The 17682-nt window shown below is 32.8% G+C and overlaps 2 protein-coding genes across 3 annotated transcripts; one reads left to right on the forward strand and one right to left on the reverse strand.

The window, feature by feature from the left end:
* Positions 1 to 260: 260 nt before the first annotated feature.
* On the forward strand, positions 261 to 1037 carry LOC120629823 (guanine nucleotide-binding protein subunit gamma-1). 2 transcript variants are annotated; one of them, XM_039898879.1, is made up of 2 exons: positions 261 to 409; positions 491 to 1037. In XM_039898879.1, the coding sequence occupies exon 2, from the start codon at positions 581 to 583 to the stop codon at positions 791 to 793; it is 213 nt and encodes a 70-aa protein (XP_039754813.1). In that variant the 5' UTR covers positions 261 to 409; positions 491 to 580; the 3' UTR covers positions 794 to 1037. The 2 variants fall into 2 exon arrangements, with proteins under 2 accessions (XP_039754813.1, XP_039754814.1); XM_039898880.1 differs by having other exon boundaries at positions 272 to 390.
* A 515-nt stretch (positions 1038 to 1552) lies between these two features.
* Positions 1553 to 6130, reverse strand: LOC120629822 (DNA fragmentation factor subunit alpha-like). The gene is made up of 3 exons (XM_039898878.1): positions 6081 to 6130; positions 5382 to 5964; positions 1553 to 4920 (listed from the first exon to the last, which is right to left on the reverse strand). The coding sequence occupies exons 2-3, from the start codon at positions 5858 to 5860 to the stop codon at positions 4806 to 4808; spliced, it is 594 nt and encodes a 197-aa protein (XP_039754812.1). The 5' UTR covers positions 5861 to 5964; positions 6081 to 6130; the 3' UTR covers positions 1553 to 4805.
* Between the last annotated feature and the right edge of the window lie 11552 nt (positions 6131 to 17682).

Genomic DNA, 17682 nt, shown 5'->3' on the forward strand with positions numbered 1-17682 from the left:
GTTGAGTTTAGATAATCAGTATCTACTTTATTTATAATATATTGATATTAAACAAATATCCAGTAATATAGAAATCACTTACTGACTAGTGATAACAATCTAGCAACGCCATAAGTTAAGCCATCCCCACGTTCGCTAACGCAAGGACAAATAAAATGATTCATTTTTGTAATATCTTTTACATAATGTTGATATTCTCAATGGCTTTTTAGGCTGGAAACAACTACGGCCCCAAGCCAGTTTATTAAAAAAAAACATATTTTCTTTTATCTGTAGTACTTGTATAATACCTACACATTTTTGATGAAGGAACATTGTCATCGTTTGTCAAAATTATTGTCAAATTCCGATAAAAATTGTACTTTACGAGCGCATTAATTGCAAAAATAGGTAATTTGCTTTTAGCAATGTAAGTTACAATATAAGTGAAAGAAACACAAGATCAAAGAGCGTCATTAGTAAGTGTTGACAATACTGTATTTGTTTTCAGTTTCGCCATCTAGTTGAGGCTACGCCCTGTTTTGTGAGGACAGCTTTGCTGGATTTAGCTATCAACATAGGCCTATCAGACACTGCCGTTATGGATATGATGGTATCGACTTTGCAACAGCAACGTGCTGTGACCGAGCAATTGAGAAGAGAAGCTTCGATAAAACGGATTCCTGTTTCCGTAGCTGTTGCGGATATAGTCCGATTTATAAATGAGCACGGACAAGAGGATTGTCTCCTCGTCGGTTTTTCGAGTCAGAAAGTAAACCCTTTTAGAGAGAAAAGTTCTTGCACTGTCCTGTAAACTTGGTTGTTTGCCATCAGCTTAATTTTTGATGTGAAGCATAAATACGTGTTAAATGTTCTAACAAATCTTACGTTTGGTACTAAGGAAAATCAACAGCTTAGTTTTTCATTTATGTGTTATCTAATGTGTCACTATAATTTCTTGCGCCTGTTAATTATTCTACTAAAGAAGTCTCACTGTTTTATGTAAGGTGTATCTGTGAAATTTACTGTTTGTAATTTATTAAATGAAAAATTCAAAGTAAGATGTTTTATTACAAAAGTTAGCTGGAATCCTTTAGTTTTAAAATTTAGTATCTACCTTTTGACTCGCTGTATATTAGCTTTTTTTTTTGTTTGTAATACTCTTTTGGACTTGATTATGATAAAGAGGTCTGATTTTGTTCAAACTTTGTAGTATATTGAGGACTGATGACAATATTTATATATTTGATAACATTATTCCATTTTTTAATTTGCAGTATAAGATTCTTTTTAATATATTAGACAGGAATGATGTTAATATTAATTTCCAACCATTATCTATAGCCAATTTCTCTAATAGAAATAATATTTTAAGAAAAACTAATCACACTATTATAAATAAACTATTCTAATAGGTAGAAATTAGTTACTTTTTTTATACCAAGCATGTTTTTTTAGTTTTTTTTACTATTAATTTACTGTTAAACACATATTTACTTTTGGGTTTAACTAATAAACATTCTAAACCTGTGTCTGGCGATAAAGGTTGCAATAAAGAAAATAAAAACAATCATGACAAGTTACCTAAATGCTTTATTTGTGCACAACAAATACAAGTGAAACAATCTAAATTCAATTCCACAATAATTAGGCATAAGCTTGTTTATACTTGCTTGGGAATTGTTACAGAATTCTGGGGGTATTTTCTAAATGTCTAATTCCATTACAGCCTTCGTTTATTTTATCTACAACTATTCACACATTTATTATACTTCAGTATCTGGGTGTAAAAAAGTGACTACAAATATATAGGACATTGTCTAAATACTATAATATTATAATGATTAAAATCAATTTTATAATTCCATTTGTAGTTTATTATAGAATAGACCCAGATTTGTTATTGAATTAAATTTTTATCATGGACTGTTTTTAGCATCAAAAAAGTTCCAATATAGTTTTTTATTAAAGATAATTTAACTAATTATTTAGTGTTAAAACTAGTAACAATGCTCACAAATAGTGAAAAGTTCGGAAATAAATAACAGCAAGGATGGAGCTGTACCCACCGTGTAAAATGAGTAACAGACATTTATCATTTGACAAAATGATGAAATAGCATACAAAACCTTGTCCCCCTTCCAATCATGACAAGACAGGGAAATTGCAGCAGACACTCATGTGCATTTTTAATTTCTTGCAAATAATTTGTCTGTTTTGCAAGGAATCCTGAGGAATGAAATCCATATAACAAAATGGATATAGGTATACCTACGTAAAGGATAAAGGGGGTTGAATTTTTTTTATTTTTTTTTCTTCATAATAACGGCTAACAAAAAAAACCTAATATCAATACAAACAAATATTATTTATTATTAAAATCTTAAGTGTCAGGCTTTAGAAATATAAACTATCAAAGTTAAAATGGTGCTGAATGCACCAAAAGTTTTAAATACACTAAAATTTAAAACTAAATGTAAAAATTGTCTCTTTTTGTATTTGAAAAAAGGGTATCTTTATAAATATGAGATACCTGCCCAAAAATTCTTGTGAATGAAATTGTATTGTTAAAATTTATGGAACATATAGGCTTACTATCTATTTTAAAGTCAAAAGTATGTTTAATTTTAGTTATTTTATTAATAATATACCACTACCAAAACATTTAAAGCTATTAAGCTGTTAATATCTCAAATACCTGATACTTTAGACAATTTTAATTAATAAAATACTTATTCATATTAAAGGTTAATGCGTGGCCACTATTTTGGGAATAAATTAAAATAGTGCACTATTAATAAGTTACCCAGGCTCCTTACTACAATCGCTAAACCTTTGGGAAAAGTTTAATACACATTACTTTACAAAGTTGCTTAATATTGTCTTTGAGAGTTGAATTTTTTAAATGTAGGGATGACAGTGAATTTAACTTTAGTGCACCTTTTGAGTTTGAACAGAATGTAGGTAGGACTCATAACTAACAGCTTTCTGGTATAGCAATGTTAGCATCAATCCTGACATCTTGTATACTAAATTCTATTTGGTGCCTGCTTGCATAAATTTAAACTTTTTGGATAGCTTGAATTAGATAAAGGGGAGTGTTGCACTTATCTGGGCCTATTGGAGGTACAGACATTTTTTATTTTTATTTGGAAGGAAATATATACTTACCATGTATATTTACCTTAGTACAATAAACCAATGAGATATTATTACCTCAACATATAAAAACGCATCTAAGAACTAATAGATCACTTAAAGTTAATATATTATATCTATAATTATTACTTATCCTACCATATAATATTTTGTATGATAAATTAAACTAATTCCACAGTAATTACAAGCCTGCATTCTAGAAATTATTAACTATCAGGTTGAGCCACTTTTTCTGGACTTGAGGTAATAACATCTCATTGCCCTTAAGTGCTTTAAAATGGACTTAGAAATATCTTTACAAATGTATTGCATTAAAGTTGCATAGCAACTTGATTTTCGGGTGCAGAATTTTTAATGGAGTGCAATTTTCACAGTCAATATGTCATAAACGTGCTTCATAAACAGTTACTCGAAATCAATTCTTTCATGACGTTAAGTTGTTTTGAGTGTAGGTAAGCAAAATAATAAATGAATAATATGATGTATTTACTCCTGATCAATATCTTTCAGCAGTTCTGTTGCTCAGCTGGTTTATGTTACATATTTTTGTGGCAGTGGAGTTTAAATTAGGTTAACTTATTTAATACTTGTAAAATGTTTGAGCAAATTTGGAATTAAATGAATTAATCTTATTCTAGGGGTAAAACTATATAAAAAAAAAAATTACCAACTATCAGTCTTTTAAATTGATGTTGATTATCAACCTTGTAGCAATAAGACTCTCAAAAGTTTACAAATGATAAAATAAATTAAAACTATAAATAGCAAGCTTAGACTCTAGCATATCTATTGTCTGATAAATTACTTTTCTTTCTTTCTCTCCTTTCTATCATGAAGATTATAAAAAACTCCTTTGCGATTACAAATATTTTAAAAGGTTCAAAAATAATAATTGTGACTTAAACAATCCACTATTAACTGAAGTTTTTCAAATTAAATTGAAAAATGAAAATTTATCTCAGTGAAAATATTGAAGTGAGATTTGAAATTTACAAACAAATATCCATTTAAATTTACTTACTAATTATTTTATTAAAGAAAATGTGCGGTTTTTGCCCCAGATTTGGCTGAAAAATTGTGCTGTGGTAACCCTTTATTATTGTTTTAGAATTTCACATTTTACGATAATGTTAACTTTAGCTCATATTCATAAGATAAGATCCTTACTTTTATACATTAAACACAATATATTTGCATACCTTATCGTAATATAATATATATTGAAATATAATAGGTATATTGAAAGTAGGTTCTATGCCCACTTCACCTAGCCAAATGTGTTGAAAACTGATGAGATGACAATAATAATTAAATCTACAATATACAATTTATATTAAATCTATCTGAATAAGCATAATATATAAATTTAAAAATGTATCAAGTATTGGCAATCAAATAATGGTTATACAAATCCAGTATTTCCTTAAAAAAGGCCTCATTCATTTGGTGTATTTATATTTTATTTCTTTAAATGCTAAATTTATCCCTATACTTAGAACTTAGTTTGAAAGAATATATATTAAGTTGAAGTAAAGTTTATCCAAATGTATTTGACAATGACTCTTAATAGTGATACATCCAAATAAAATGTTTTGTAAACTTTTGAGTGTAACCATCCCTAGAAATAAATTATTGAGGGTTAAGTAGGATATTGTTCATTGTTTGTTCTACACTCTTTCTTGGCTAGGTGGAGAGACATCTTCAGCTCCATTAGAAACACTCTGATGATATAATTTCAACAGTTCCATGGCATCTTGAGCTTGACGCTTCTCTAGTAATATTCTGTAATTTACAAAAGTATACTTTATTTTTTTGACTGAGTAAAGAAAGGTTTCATGGGTTTAATTGTAAATAATATTTTGCCTTTTGGAACAATACACCTGATTTAAGTAAACTCAAAGTATCTCAAAATTTACAGATAATACACAAATCTGTCATCCAAACATGAGAATAATATTACAATGGCATGTGTGGCTGTATTCAACCACAAATAATTGTTGGACAAATACCATCATTATATTTGTCAATAAAATAATTGTAGAATAAATACTAAAAACAATTTAAATACATAATAAATTATCTACCAGGTAGAATAAGTCCTTTTTTAGGTGCATTAAGTAAATGAGAACAAAATGGTTATATGCACCAAACAGTTAAATAAGCTATCATTTTTTTTTACCGAAAGAATTGTATTTAACAATTTTAAATATGCAATTCATGTGTAAAATTTTAGATAAAATTACCTTCCAGAGGCCTCCTTTATATGTTCTAAGATTATCCTGTTATCCCTGTCAGTTACAATGTCAGCCAGGCTATCCGGATCCATGTCTGAGAGCAGCTCTAGATCCTGTCCTCCGAGTAAAGAGATATGACACAGGTTGTGTTGCAAACGACCAACCAAGTTTGCGACCTGTGCTTTGTCTCCAAACGCCACATCATCTGTTTGATCTAATGATACTTGGCATTTTGGCATGTTAGGAGCCCACTTTTCGTTACCATGTAAAATCATTAACGAAGTATCTGGGTCCAATGTGGAGAAGTATTCCTCGTCATCTACTTCAGTACCGTCGCACTCCAAAACTACTGTTAGGTGTTCAGCTGGCAATCCTAATTTATCCGGCACTTTATTTATTAAATCTTCTAAAGACGTCGCAACGATTCCTTTTTTCTTTTCACGATTCACGTCACAAATTTTGTAGGGTTTGTTAATATCATCCTCCATTATAAGTGTATTAGAAAGTCAATGTTATCAAATCAATTTTCAGTAAAATGCGCCAAATAACACATTTCATACACAATCTTCACTACGCCTTAAAAATTTCGTTGCTGGAAAATGTTAAATTACAAATGAATGGATGACATGACATTACATGATTTTAAATTTGACGTTTACGAAATAATAATTGCCAGACTGTAAAATATACTCATGGTTAAAAGATTACCTTAAAAAAAAAGAATTCGAAGAATAATACCTATGAAAGCGATTTAATTGAAATTCACTGTATTGCTATAATAATAATTGAATCAATATTTATGCACTTAAAGTAATTAAATACGTAAATTTATAAACACGGCAACTGTAATGTTACCGACGAGACGACTGTCTCTCTTAGTGTCCGGTTACTGAATGTGAAAATTCACATTTCACGTTTCAGTTTCACACTTATAAGACTGTAGCACACTGCTGTGAATGCGAAGTGTAAGCGAACCAAATTTCAACACGCAAAAGTACTAATTCTGGATTATTCCAATCGTTTCACAATTCTCTAAAAAAACTAAATCGAAAAGTCTAACAATGCTATATTTTCCTATAAAGAACATAATGTGAATGCACTTTAACCGCGATAGCACATCCGTATAGAAATGTCAAGTGGAAACAACTAGACACATATCAGTATGTTGGCAGGTAGTTATTGGCTTCATTAAGGTTGTACATGAGTATAAAATATTCAGCGTATCCGTATTAGCTACATCTCAGCTTCGCTTTCGCTTTTCTCTGTACTCGTATCACGGGTCTGCGTCTGCCAGCTGTCTTATTTTACCGTAGCAAACTCATAGCAAATTAGCAAGCCGTTCTAACATAATACAATATTATATTATTATTTTAAAGGGGCTAAATACTATGTGATCTTTCTGTAGCATCCCGTATAACAGGGTGCCTACTTGTTTATAATAATGATTACATAGGTTTGGTTAGGTATATACACGTTGATATTTTATTATTAATATAGTTACCTAACTACCTAATAATTGAAGTTTACTTTATTAGTTTGAAAAATTAAAACATTAAAATCTGCATTTAGAAATTTGGAAATAGCTGACAAATTTATTGATACCTACTCTACTTATTCGAATATTTTATTCTCCTGCATAAAAAGGCCCTAATCGATTACTTCGCTGCACCTCGTCCCTTGAAACTCGATATAGGATGCTTCCAAAGAGGGATTAGGACTTAGAGGGTCACGCTGCTCCAAGTGCAAATCAAAGCACATGAGAAAAAATCGGTCAAGTGTGTGACATTAGCTGCGGACAGACAGATAGACGGACGAAACTTTTTTCTAAGGGTTGGTACTGGGAATTTGAAACAGACAACCCAATACCTACCTGTAAATTCTTGACCCGAATATCGAACCCAGGTTCTCTTTATACCTACTTAGTATAATAGGCCGACCACTAGACCAGTGAGGCCGTTACGTCTACGTAATTACATTTCAAAGATATTCTTTCTCATTGTCAAATATACTTATATCAGTGATAGCTATTCAAAGGATTTCTATGTTGTCTATGTTGTTTGGATATTTTTAAGGTTTTTCTGAAAATTTTCCATTTTGTGTAATAAAAAATGTCTATATCCGCTATCTTCTTGAGAAATTATATCATTATCTGATTAGCGGTAATGTTTCTTTATTTAAACAGGCCCATAGATTTCACTTTTTATGCGTTTATTAATTAAAACTTTTGTGTATGATAATGGGATAAAGGGGGACAAAAAGACTTTCTTTCTAATTGATAAAATATTAGTATGCGATTAGGTAATCTCGCCTTGGGCACACTTTCATCGGAATTCTCGTCACGTGAAATATGTAATCTTCTGACTGATTATATTAAGAGTAATCACATAATATCAGCAATTAAATATTAATTATAGTAAAGCTATAATGATAGTAAAGCTAAGTGTCTGTGTTTATTTTGTTTGAACGTGTTAATAACAACTATGCGAGGCATGCCAGCCGCGCTGCCCCCCCAATGCGCCTGGTACGAAACCTATAAAACGCCTCTTTTTTTTTAAATGAATCTTCACGTTAAAAAGTTTTATTTTTTGTTAATTCTGACCGAAATAAATGTTCTGCAGTTTTTTACACTTAGATAATATTTTTATTAATAGGTAAAACCAGTTCGCTCCCGTTTTCCAATAACTGCGAAAAATAAAACGAAAGAGGATACAAATACCCCATTAACAACTTCAAATCGCAGACTTTATTTAAAAGAAAATGTCCAGGAATTAATACCGAACCATATATATTGTACTTTACGTATAAGTGCAATTATACTTTACGTATAAGTGATATATTGCACTTATACGTAAAGTACAACAAGGGATATGTTGCGCTTATTGTACCTACTTACTTATTCCACTTCAAAGAATATGTGGTTGTGTATTAAAAATAATTTAGACCTCGGCGCCACGCAGCACACTTCGAACACTGAGGCGACGCGGGCTTGCAGCGAGGCGAACTCGATGAGCGGCGTCGTGGGAACTATTGCATAGGAGTTAGCACGTATTTAGTTGCACTGATTTCAAAGCGAAATGCGTCGTAGTGTGGAGCGGCATAGAGGGAACTATTCCTTTGTAACAACCTACCTCTTGGATTTGATAGAATACCTTATGGTCTTTTATAATCTATTAGGCTATATTTATACATTACGTTGCGACCCTTGGGAGCCGGGAAAATAAAGTAATGTGGGCAGGAAAAAAACGCGTTAGTCGGAGTATATAGTGAAGAATTGTGGATAGGTTGATAGACTGTATGAGAAAAAATGACATAACAGAGGAAACCTGGTGAAACAGTTACTGCAAAAACAAAATATAAGCATTTCACAAATTTTATGATATGATACCGATAATTTTTTAAGTTTACTACCAAAATGTCATAAGGTCTTTCTTTTTCTTTGGGTTATTTTTTCTTCTAAGAATATAACAACTGATAAAATATCGTTAACTGTAGGTACTAATAATAAATCAGAAGAGTTGGGGGTAAGTGCTAGTGGTAATTTCTGACTGTGGAAATGGGAAATGGAAAAGTGCGGCCGCGTAGCATTGTAGATAAATATCAGTTTCAACCATGCTTCTATCTTCAACGTTAAAAATGTTATAAAATGAAAAACGATTTTAATAGATGCCTGCATTATATCGTTGTTTGCTTACTCACAGCATTACTTAAATTTGGGTAGGTTTCAATGAGATGTTACTTCTAGAGTCCGCAGTGTACATCAACGTTACTAGTATCCACATACAATATTACAAAAATGTATTTCTAAGCAAATAAATACATATGTTCATGGACACAGGTAATAGCTTAAAATTAGTTACCGTGCCTGCCCGCTTTTTTGTCATTTTTATATAAATATTTACTTTCAATGCGGGTATTATTTATTCGTTATCATTAGATATAATTTACAACGCATTTATTGTTAATTTTAAAGGCATATTAGAGTTCTAAGTTGTGTATATTGTGTAATCATGATATGGGCTTGCTTATTAATGCTGTAAGGGCTCTATTATATACCTCTAGATCTTTATTTTCTTTTTATCGTTACAAGTTCGCCCTTGACTGCAATCTCACCTGGTAAGTGATTGTGATGGTAGTGGGCTAACCTGTTAGGGAGTATGGTAGTCATATCCCTAATCGGTTTCTACGCGTCATCGCACCGAAACACTAAATCGCTTGGCGGCACGTCTTTGGCGGTAGGGCAGCCAATCCCTCCTATAACATCTCACTGGTACACAGAGATTGCCCTGATTCACTGACGGACGCTATGTGAGAAGCGAAAAGCAACATTAAAACACAATAAAGAAGTAGCGTTTATTTTTATTTCATTATGTAGCGTAGGATATTCTTAACGTAAGCGTATTCTTTAGTAATTCTTAATGCCGAAGATTCCAAGGAAAATTTTCAATTAACTTGTATTAGGTTTTTTTTATGTTTATAGAGTATAAACATAAAAAAACCTAATACAAGTACACTAGGTTTAAGGAGATTATGAGCACTATTTTTGTTATGTTGCTTTTTTGTTCACGAACGGTTTTAAAATAATTTTAAACCTTTTCAAATCCGTGGATATTATATTGGCATCACTTTTTTTATTGTCATAATTGACTTAACAAAGCCGATGGCCTTGTGGTGGCGGCAAATCAGAATAAGTAAGTAGATGCAGTTGTCACCCTCCCGTGAGTGTCGTACGTGGCGGCTAAGGGAATATAACTGGGAGCGGGGAGAAGCGTCCTTCGTGCTACTATTACCTTCTACTTACCGATATCATCAACCCATCTGCCCAAATTGGTGATTTTAGACAAACACTTCCGTCAGGAGAGGCTTTTTATCCAGCAGTGGACTGTTATAGGTTATTAAAACTGTGTAAAGAATTATGAAAAACTTTTGTTCCACTTTTTTCCGAGAGTAATATGTATACCTAGAGATATAACTGTACAAAGTTGTCATGGCACCATCAGCTCAGTGACATGCACTGGGTTTCTTACCAGGGTATGCATACGGCAGGAATGTTGCGTAAAATGTCAAAACCCTCCTCCTGTACTAGTTATATATCAATTTTAGTATGACTGTATGAAGTGCACGCCACTGCATCAGCTGTGACGGATTTCGATGGTCGCAGAAAATAATTTATCGTATATTGAATTAATAATTTACAAGCTCAGTCATAGCATCTGTAAATGTGATTTTAAGTCATTACAATAAGTACCGGTTGGCAAATTTTTCGGGGTTACTTTTATAGGAAAACGGAAATACACCTACATTGTTTGAAATTATAATAATTATCTAAGTCAAGTCACTCTTGGAATCCGAAAAGGCCTTACCTGTAAATTTTACCTATACTCTAGTCAAACCTTTTCGGATTTCACCTGACATGTATAAAAAAGTTAGGTAAGTACAATTCAAAAGGTTCTCCGTTCAAAATTACGAATTAATTCTGTAAAATTTTCGTTATGATTCAAAGGTTGATAACAGTCTAGGCCCTAGCTACCTGTATACCTACCTATTCATCATCCAGTATCCACCCTAGCTCGGGGGTCACGTTCGGTCAGACTGTGGCGCGACGGGCGGAGATCAATATTCTCTTCAACCCGGTCTACCCTAGGCTCTAGAATGCATTTCTCACGTTCACTCGCCGGTGTATTTCTAGTTTCAGCTATTTGTTATTATGTATTTAGTGAATAGCAATCGATTAGGTTTTAGTGTACCTAATAGGTAATATACGTTCACACCAAAATCCAAATTCTCTGCCGTTGCCTACATTAAACCCTAATTTTTTTACACCCAATTTAACAACCAACTGAAGAAGAAGGGAAGATTTCAATTTTGTAGAATTGGACTAGGTATTTATAATTACCTAGGTATACCTATAGGCTATTATAGCTATCTTAAATAAGTTTCAAGTTTTTTTTTATCCTATATAGGTACAATATTCAGATAGGTTATGTGTGAAATTTAAAAAATAAATAATAAAGTTTTTAAATTAAAAGTTCAGTTAAAAACAGTGGAGCCGTCACATTTCTATGATCATAACTGATCATTTTTGATCCATTATTTGCGGGTTTTCCAAAATCCTTAACACTATTTTAGTATTCGGTTAAACGTTTCCAAAACAATAGGTTCTACTTCTGGGTTGTTGAAATTATCTTAAGTAATAAATACCTATGCACTTTAAGTGAGACAAGTCCTTATACTTTCAGCGCTGCGGTATGCAATAAAAATTTTCATTAGGACAAGGTATTAAAACTGCCAAGGCCACACGGATCTTTTATACGAAGGACGTTCGGAGCTTTTTCCAGGGAAACAATATACCACTTAGTGGTTCGATTTGAAATAAGATGATTTTTTTATTTAAGTAAAAGTTAGCTAAAATGTAAGCGCCCTAATCACCAGACTAAAGTAATTAGTAGTAAATCAAGTAGGAATTAATCATAACATTATCAGAGTGGTAGCAAACTGGCAAACACATTTTAATATTAGGTTTGATTTTTTATACTAGAATCTGGTCTCCGACCCGAACTAATGGCAATATATATAAACAGACGGATATTAGCAAAAGGGCTTAAGTACTTTAAGTATTACCCATATGAATTTAGTTTAACAATATTTCTTCAGCACCCATACCCTATACTATACTTATAGCTATATCGATTTAAAGTTTGAGTAATCACAATTTTTTTACTTTAGATTTAGGCACTTGTCACTTCAGGGGGGTTTACTAGATGCACCATTTTAAAATGTTTATCAATTTCAACTTGACTCAATTTCCTAAAAATATGGACTATATATCTGAAGCAATACTAATCTATACTAATATTATAAAGAGGTAAGTTTTTTGTTTGTATCGGTCCTTCTTTCTGTCCTTCACGCCCTAACAATGCAACCAATCAACTTAATTTTTGGCACGGAGAGCAACATATGCTCGTTATCACTAAACCTAGGCATCGCCTAAATCGAATGCCTAATGATTTTTTTATTGCATTACAAGTTAGCCCTTAACTACAATCTCACCTGGTGGTAGGTGATGATGCAGTCTAAGACGGTAGGTGGCTAACCTGTTAGGGCGTACGGTACCATAATCGGTTTCTGGAACAATAAAACGCTTAGCGGCACATCTTTGTTGGTAGTGTGGTAACTAGCCATGGCCAAAGCCTTCCACCAGATCAGACCAGAGAGAATTCAGAAATTATAAATTCCCCAATTGCCCCTGCCGGAAATCGAACCAGGGACCTCCTACTTAAATTCACTGCGCTAACCGTTGCGCCAGGGAGGTCGACTTCATTTAGGCGATGTCTATAGAAAAAAAAACGTTTCACCAACTCTTAGGGGATGACTATTGGTGAACTGTTGCCCATCGTTAGTGAATACGGGCAATAGGCTTTTTATCCCAGGAAAACAAACGGTACCCACTGGATTTGTAAAAATCAACATCTCGTATTAAAATAACTCTGAATTCATAGTAAGCCCCGAAATACCTAATATTATTGGAATTTAATTTCTTTGTAACCTATTGAGTATTCACAGTTATAAAGTATAAATATAATACCTACTCCCATAGGAACATTCTGCACTTACTTGATTACCTACTATCTGAAACAGTTAAGTGATAAACTCGTGGGATGATAGATTTCCGAGTTAGTTAATGTTGTTCCAATTAGCCAAGCCGTAAGCGAGTTGGATCATTTCCCGAACGTTCTTATTATTGTGTCATTTAACAAACTAATTTACTAGCTCATCTACTAGGACGGAAGATATAACTAGTTTGTCGATGTTCTGATTTACTAATTAGCGACGAGTGTATATCTTTGTAAGTACCTACTCGGTTAGTAAGTTAAGTTAGTAAGTTTTCATTTCAAAAGTCAGCTGCTGATAAGTAATGATGCAGTCTAAGATGGTATAGGACTAACCTGAGTATGGTAGTATAGTAAACCATACCCCCAATTGGTTTTTACACGACATCGTACCGGAATGCTAAACGACTTATCGGCACGTCTTTGTCGGTAGGGTGGTACCTAGCCATTGACGAAGCCACCCATTAGAACACATTCAGAAATTAAGAAATAATAAATTCCCAAATTGTCCCAGCCAAATCAAATCCGGATCCTTCAACTACCTTCCCTCCCAGGTAAGTCGCCAAAAAATCGTATATATTCTGCTAAAAATGACGTGCAAAATTGTAACTTATAAAGCCTTTGCACCCTAACACTGTGTACTTATGTCTTTGTTTCTCTTTGTATTGTTTCTTTGTTGTATTACTTGTATTGGAACTTTATTGCACAAAAAAGGTTGAAAATCAAGAAATGCATTAAATAGGAACACAACCATGCTCTAGTGGGACGAGCTGTGACACAAAAAGGCCTTATTCTTCTAAAAGGTATTACATATACACCTATATATTGTTAAATACCAAAAGCCAACATTTATTAAATCTATTCAGTCCCACGCACACAAGTAAAAAGTTAGTAATAAACCAATACAAATAACAATAACATTCTCCATATTAAATAATTGTTATTTATCTTCTATTAGGTTAGTATAGTGGATTCCCCGCGGGTAAAGCTTGCTGCAGTGACCTTCGCGTAAGCTTTCCAGGTCGAGGCCAGAGGTTACCTATTCGGTTTTACGCGCGTGTTTGTTATTAATAGAGCGAAGCATTTGTTTTGATACGGTTTTAATTAATACGTTGGTACATCTTTATATAACTTCATATAAAATTATTATAAGATTTTCACATTGAATTTTTTTTTTAAATTTATAAATTTGATATGAAGCACCCCATTGTCCCGGTTTTCATTAGTTTTTTATTACGTATTTTTTTGTCATTCGCGACTGTGATGTCTATTCGTGGCTTTTCAGGGACAGCTACACCAATAGCTGGCTCCGGAATTCCGACTGGAGAAAATTCTGAAAAATTTAAAATTCCCAAAATACTTAAGTCCGCCCCAGAGTTCGTCAAAAATTATTATCTTATTTGAGAGAGAACGCCTGTGCTCATTCATTCATTCGGCTGTTGATTATTGCGGCCGATGAGCGTCAAAGTCAATTAGGTGATTGCTTTGTAACAGTGGATATCCATTATTGTTTTCGTAGAGGATAACGGGCTGATAGAATCGATCCGTGCCACAGCGAATTCTAGCATTATGGAATATTTACACCTTAACACACATTCCTTTGTTTTTCATTAGGAGCAAAAATAAACTTGCAGTGCAATATACTAGACTACATAAAATATGTAATTCATTTAAAGGAAATTGTATACAATTTTACAACAAATTACCAGTTGATATCTTGGAGATGTCTCTGAAAAAGTTTAAAGTTTGTATTAAACGTAAGCGTATGATGGCCGATTGGCGCAGTGGGCAGCGACCCTGTTTTCTGAGTCCGAGGCCGTGGGTTCGATTCCCACAACTGGAAAATGTTTGTGTGATGAACATGAATGTTTTTCAGTGTCTGGGTGTTTATATGTATATTATAAGTATTTATGTATATTATTCATCAGTTATCTTAGTATGGTTAATGGTTTGATTTAGACCTCTTACTATAACACCCATAACACAAGCTACGCTTACTTTGGGACTAGATGGCGGGTGTGTGTATTGTCGTAGTATATTTATTATTATATTTATTTATTTATAGAAAAGTCCTATTATAGTATTAAGGACTGCGTCGACGATAAAAATGCTTGGGTGTAAATTATTGCTCTAACCAGATTGCTTCTTTAAAAGTTTTTAAATGACAATGTGAGATGGTGCTAACGAAAAAAAATAACCCTCGTAGCTTTACTTTTAATTTGACGAATGTATTTATCGCCATAAACTCGGAGTGATTATGTCATATTTTACATGTAATGTACGCATCAAAAGTGCCATCTATGTGCTCTATTTGAATAAAGAAATATTTGTCTTTCACTTTGATAAATATATCTAGTACGGTACGATGCAGATCTCTATGTAGCTTTGTAGCATTATAGTGTCAAAGAAACTAATCTTGTCGCTACGGCAGGAAGGTAATTATTTATTAGTAACTAGCAAAGATTTGATGACCTCCCTGACACAGGAGTGTGCTAACTAATTAGTTACGACTTCAGTTTGTTGCACTACCATGTATGAAATATATACGACTAGCTGTGCCATGCGGTGTTACCCGCTGTGACTTAATTAGACACGTCATTGCAATAAGAAAAATACTACTACTAGTAAAGACTGCGGTGTGGAATGTACTCGTAGGACAAAGTGTGGTTTAAAAATATAAATTTTCCTGTAAACCACCGTCACGATTTGATTTTTCTAGGTCTAAAAACTATGTTTAACTATTTCTATGCTAAAATCCAACCTCGAAAAAATCCAGCAAAAAGGTTGTTTTAATAGGACGTCAATGAAGATTATTTTTATGTAAAAATATGAATGTTTTATGTTTACGGAAACCTGCTTTGTGAATTTCATGTTCTCAAAGGACCGATTTTAGTCTATGTTACTCTCCATCTTTTCAGCTATGTCTATGCTAAACATTCAGTCAATTGATTGCTCAGTAAGGGCGTGAAGAAAGCACAAACAAAGAAACAAACACACTTACGCATTAATAATACCTATTCAGTTAGTATAGACGGAATTATTGCTAAAGCGTTTTTACTTGTAAACCGACAGACAGATTAGAATTCAGTTACCACCACCCCTCCTCTAGTCTTCTTGCACCACCTGTTCTTGGACCCCTTGTTCTTGGCCCCCTGTTCTTGGACCCCCTGTTCTTGGACCTCACGGCTACAATATGTTATTACGTTCTTATAAAAATTTGCGCATAAAAACTATGCATTTAAGTATAGCTTCATATTTCAATGCATGTAGCATGTTTCAATTTTTGCTACTTTTTTTTATATTTTAGACTTTTAAATATTCCATTTTATTTATTCCTATAATAAGTTCCGTCCGTTTCATATAAGTTTGAAATAAACTCAATCATTAACGCCCCGGCGCATCGGCAAATGCAATATTTCGTAAAAGGTTATGAGCAGTTGACATTCGGCTATTTTTGACCAAATAGAGCCGACAACTAAAAAGCATGAAATAAATATTTTCTACAACATTTCTAAGTCGGTGGCAAGTAAAATGTAGAAAATTACTGGTACTATTAGTTGTAATTTTGTAACTCAAGAACGGGCTCACCTCTCCAAACCAAATGTTTAGGCTTTGTTCGGACTATTAAATAGATGATTTATGTGAAGTTTGCACAAAATCGGTTGAACGGTTCTTCATTTAACACATTTTTTGTAACTTATGTATTCAATAAATGGCGGATCATTTTGTTAATGGGGGCAAATTGACAAATTTAAATTTCAGATAGGGATTGTGCTCTCAAATCTGAACTTTTTTCAGTGTTGACAGTATCAGCATGTTGTTATGTATTTTTTTTTTCAATTCAAATTCAAATCTTTATTTGCGTGATTGCAGGTTAACAAATTTGATCTTATAATAAAACATAACAAGTTACGTGCTACAATCTGCCATTCTATGGTATGCAAATTATAATAACACCTTAATTATAAAGTGTAAAATGTTGTCTTTCAAAATCCGCGCAACGGAGTTTTAGATTGACGTGTTTTTTTAGATAGGCATAGTTGAAATATTTTCAAGACTTGCTACTTTTTGAAGTTGTATACTTTTAGTATATTAAGTTGTATACTTATATTATGTTCTACTTTTATTATTTTACTCATTCGCGTACGTAACTTTATACTTTTTACTTGTCACTGACTTAAAAATGTTGTGTAAAATATTTATTTCTTGCTTTTTAGTTGTACCAAAAGGAAGGTTATTCTTTGTCATTGTTTTTTACAATTTAAACAGTTTAAAATTTCTGCAAAGTTCGGAATAAAGGTCATCAGTCAGGCCCCAGGTGTATGTTCCGAATTTTCTAGAGCTATCGATGCAATTTGTTATGCCTCGCTGCAGACTATTACGAGCAATCCGACTTTCAATGATCACATCTAAGCAATTTAATTGTGTTTTGTTACAGTTTTTGTGTCGTGAGCTGTGTGAAATAACCGTTAAGCTTTCTGCACAGTTTTACTATCACCGTTAACATCAATACTATTATTTTATTATTAATCCAAAATTTTGGATGGATTTCTTAACTATAGTTCAACGGGTACATACCACGATAATATTTCCCACGATTATTTATTTACGAGTCCTGTCGTGACCACGATCCAACTGGGTCGAAATATCGACAAATCCAAAATATTAACGTGGTATGTACCCGTTGAACTATAGTTAAGAAA

The sequence above is a fragment of the Pararge aegeria genome, chromosome 15 (genome assembly GCF_905163445.1).
Source record: "Pararge aegeria chromosome 15, ilParAegt1.1, whole genome shotgun sequence".
NCBI classification, from domain to species: Eukaryota; Metazoa; Arthropoda; class Insecta; order Lepidoptera; family Nymphalidae; genus Pararge; species Pararge aegeria.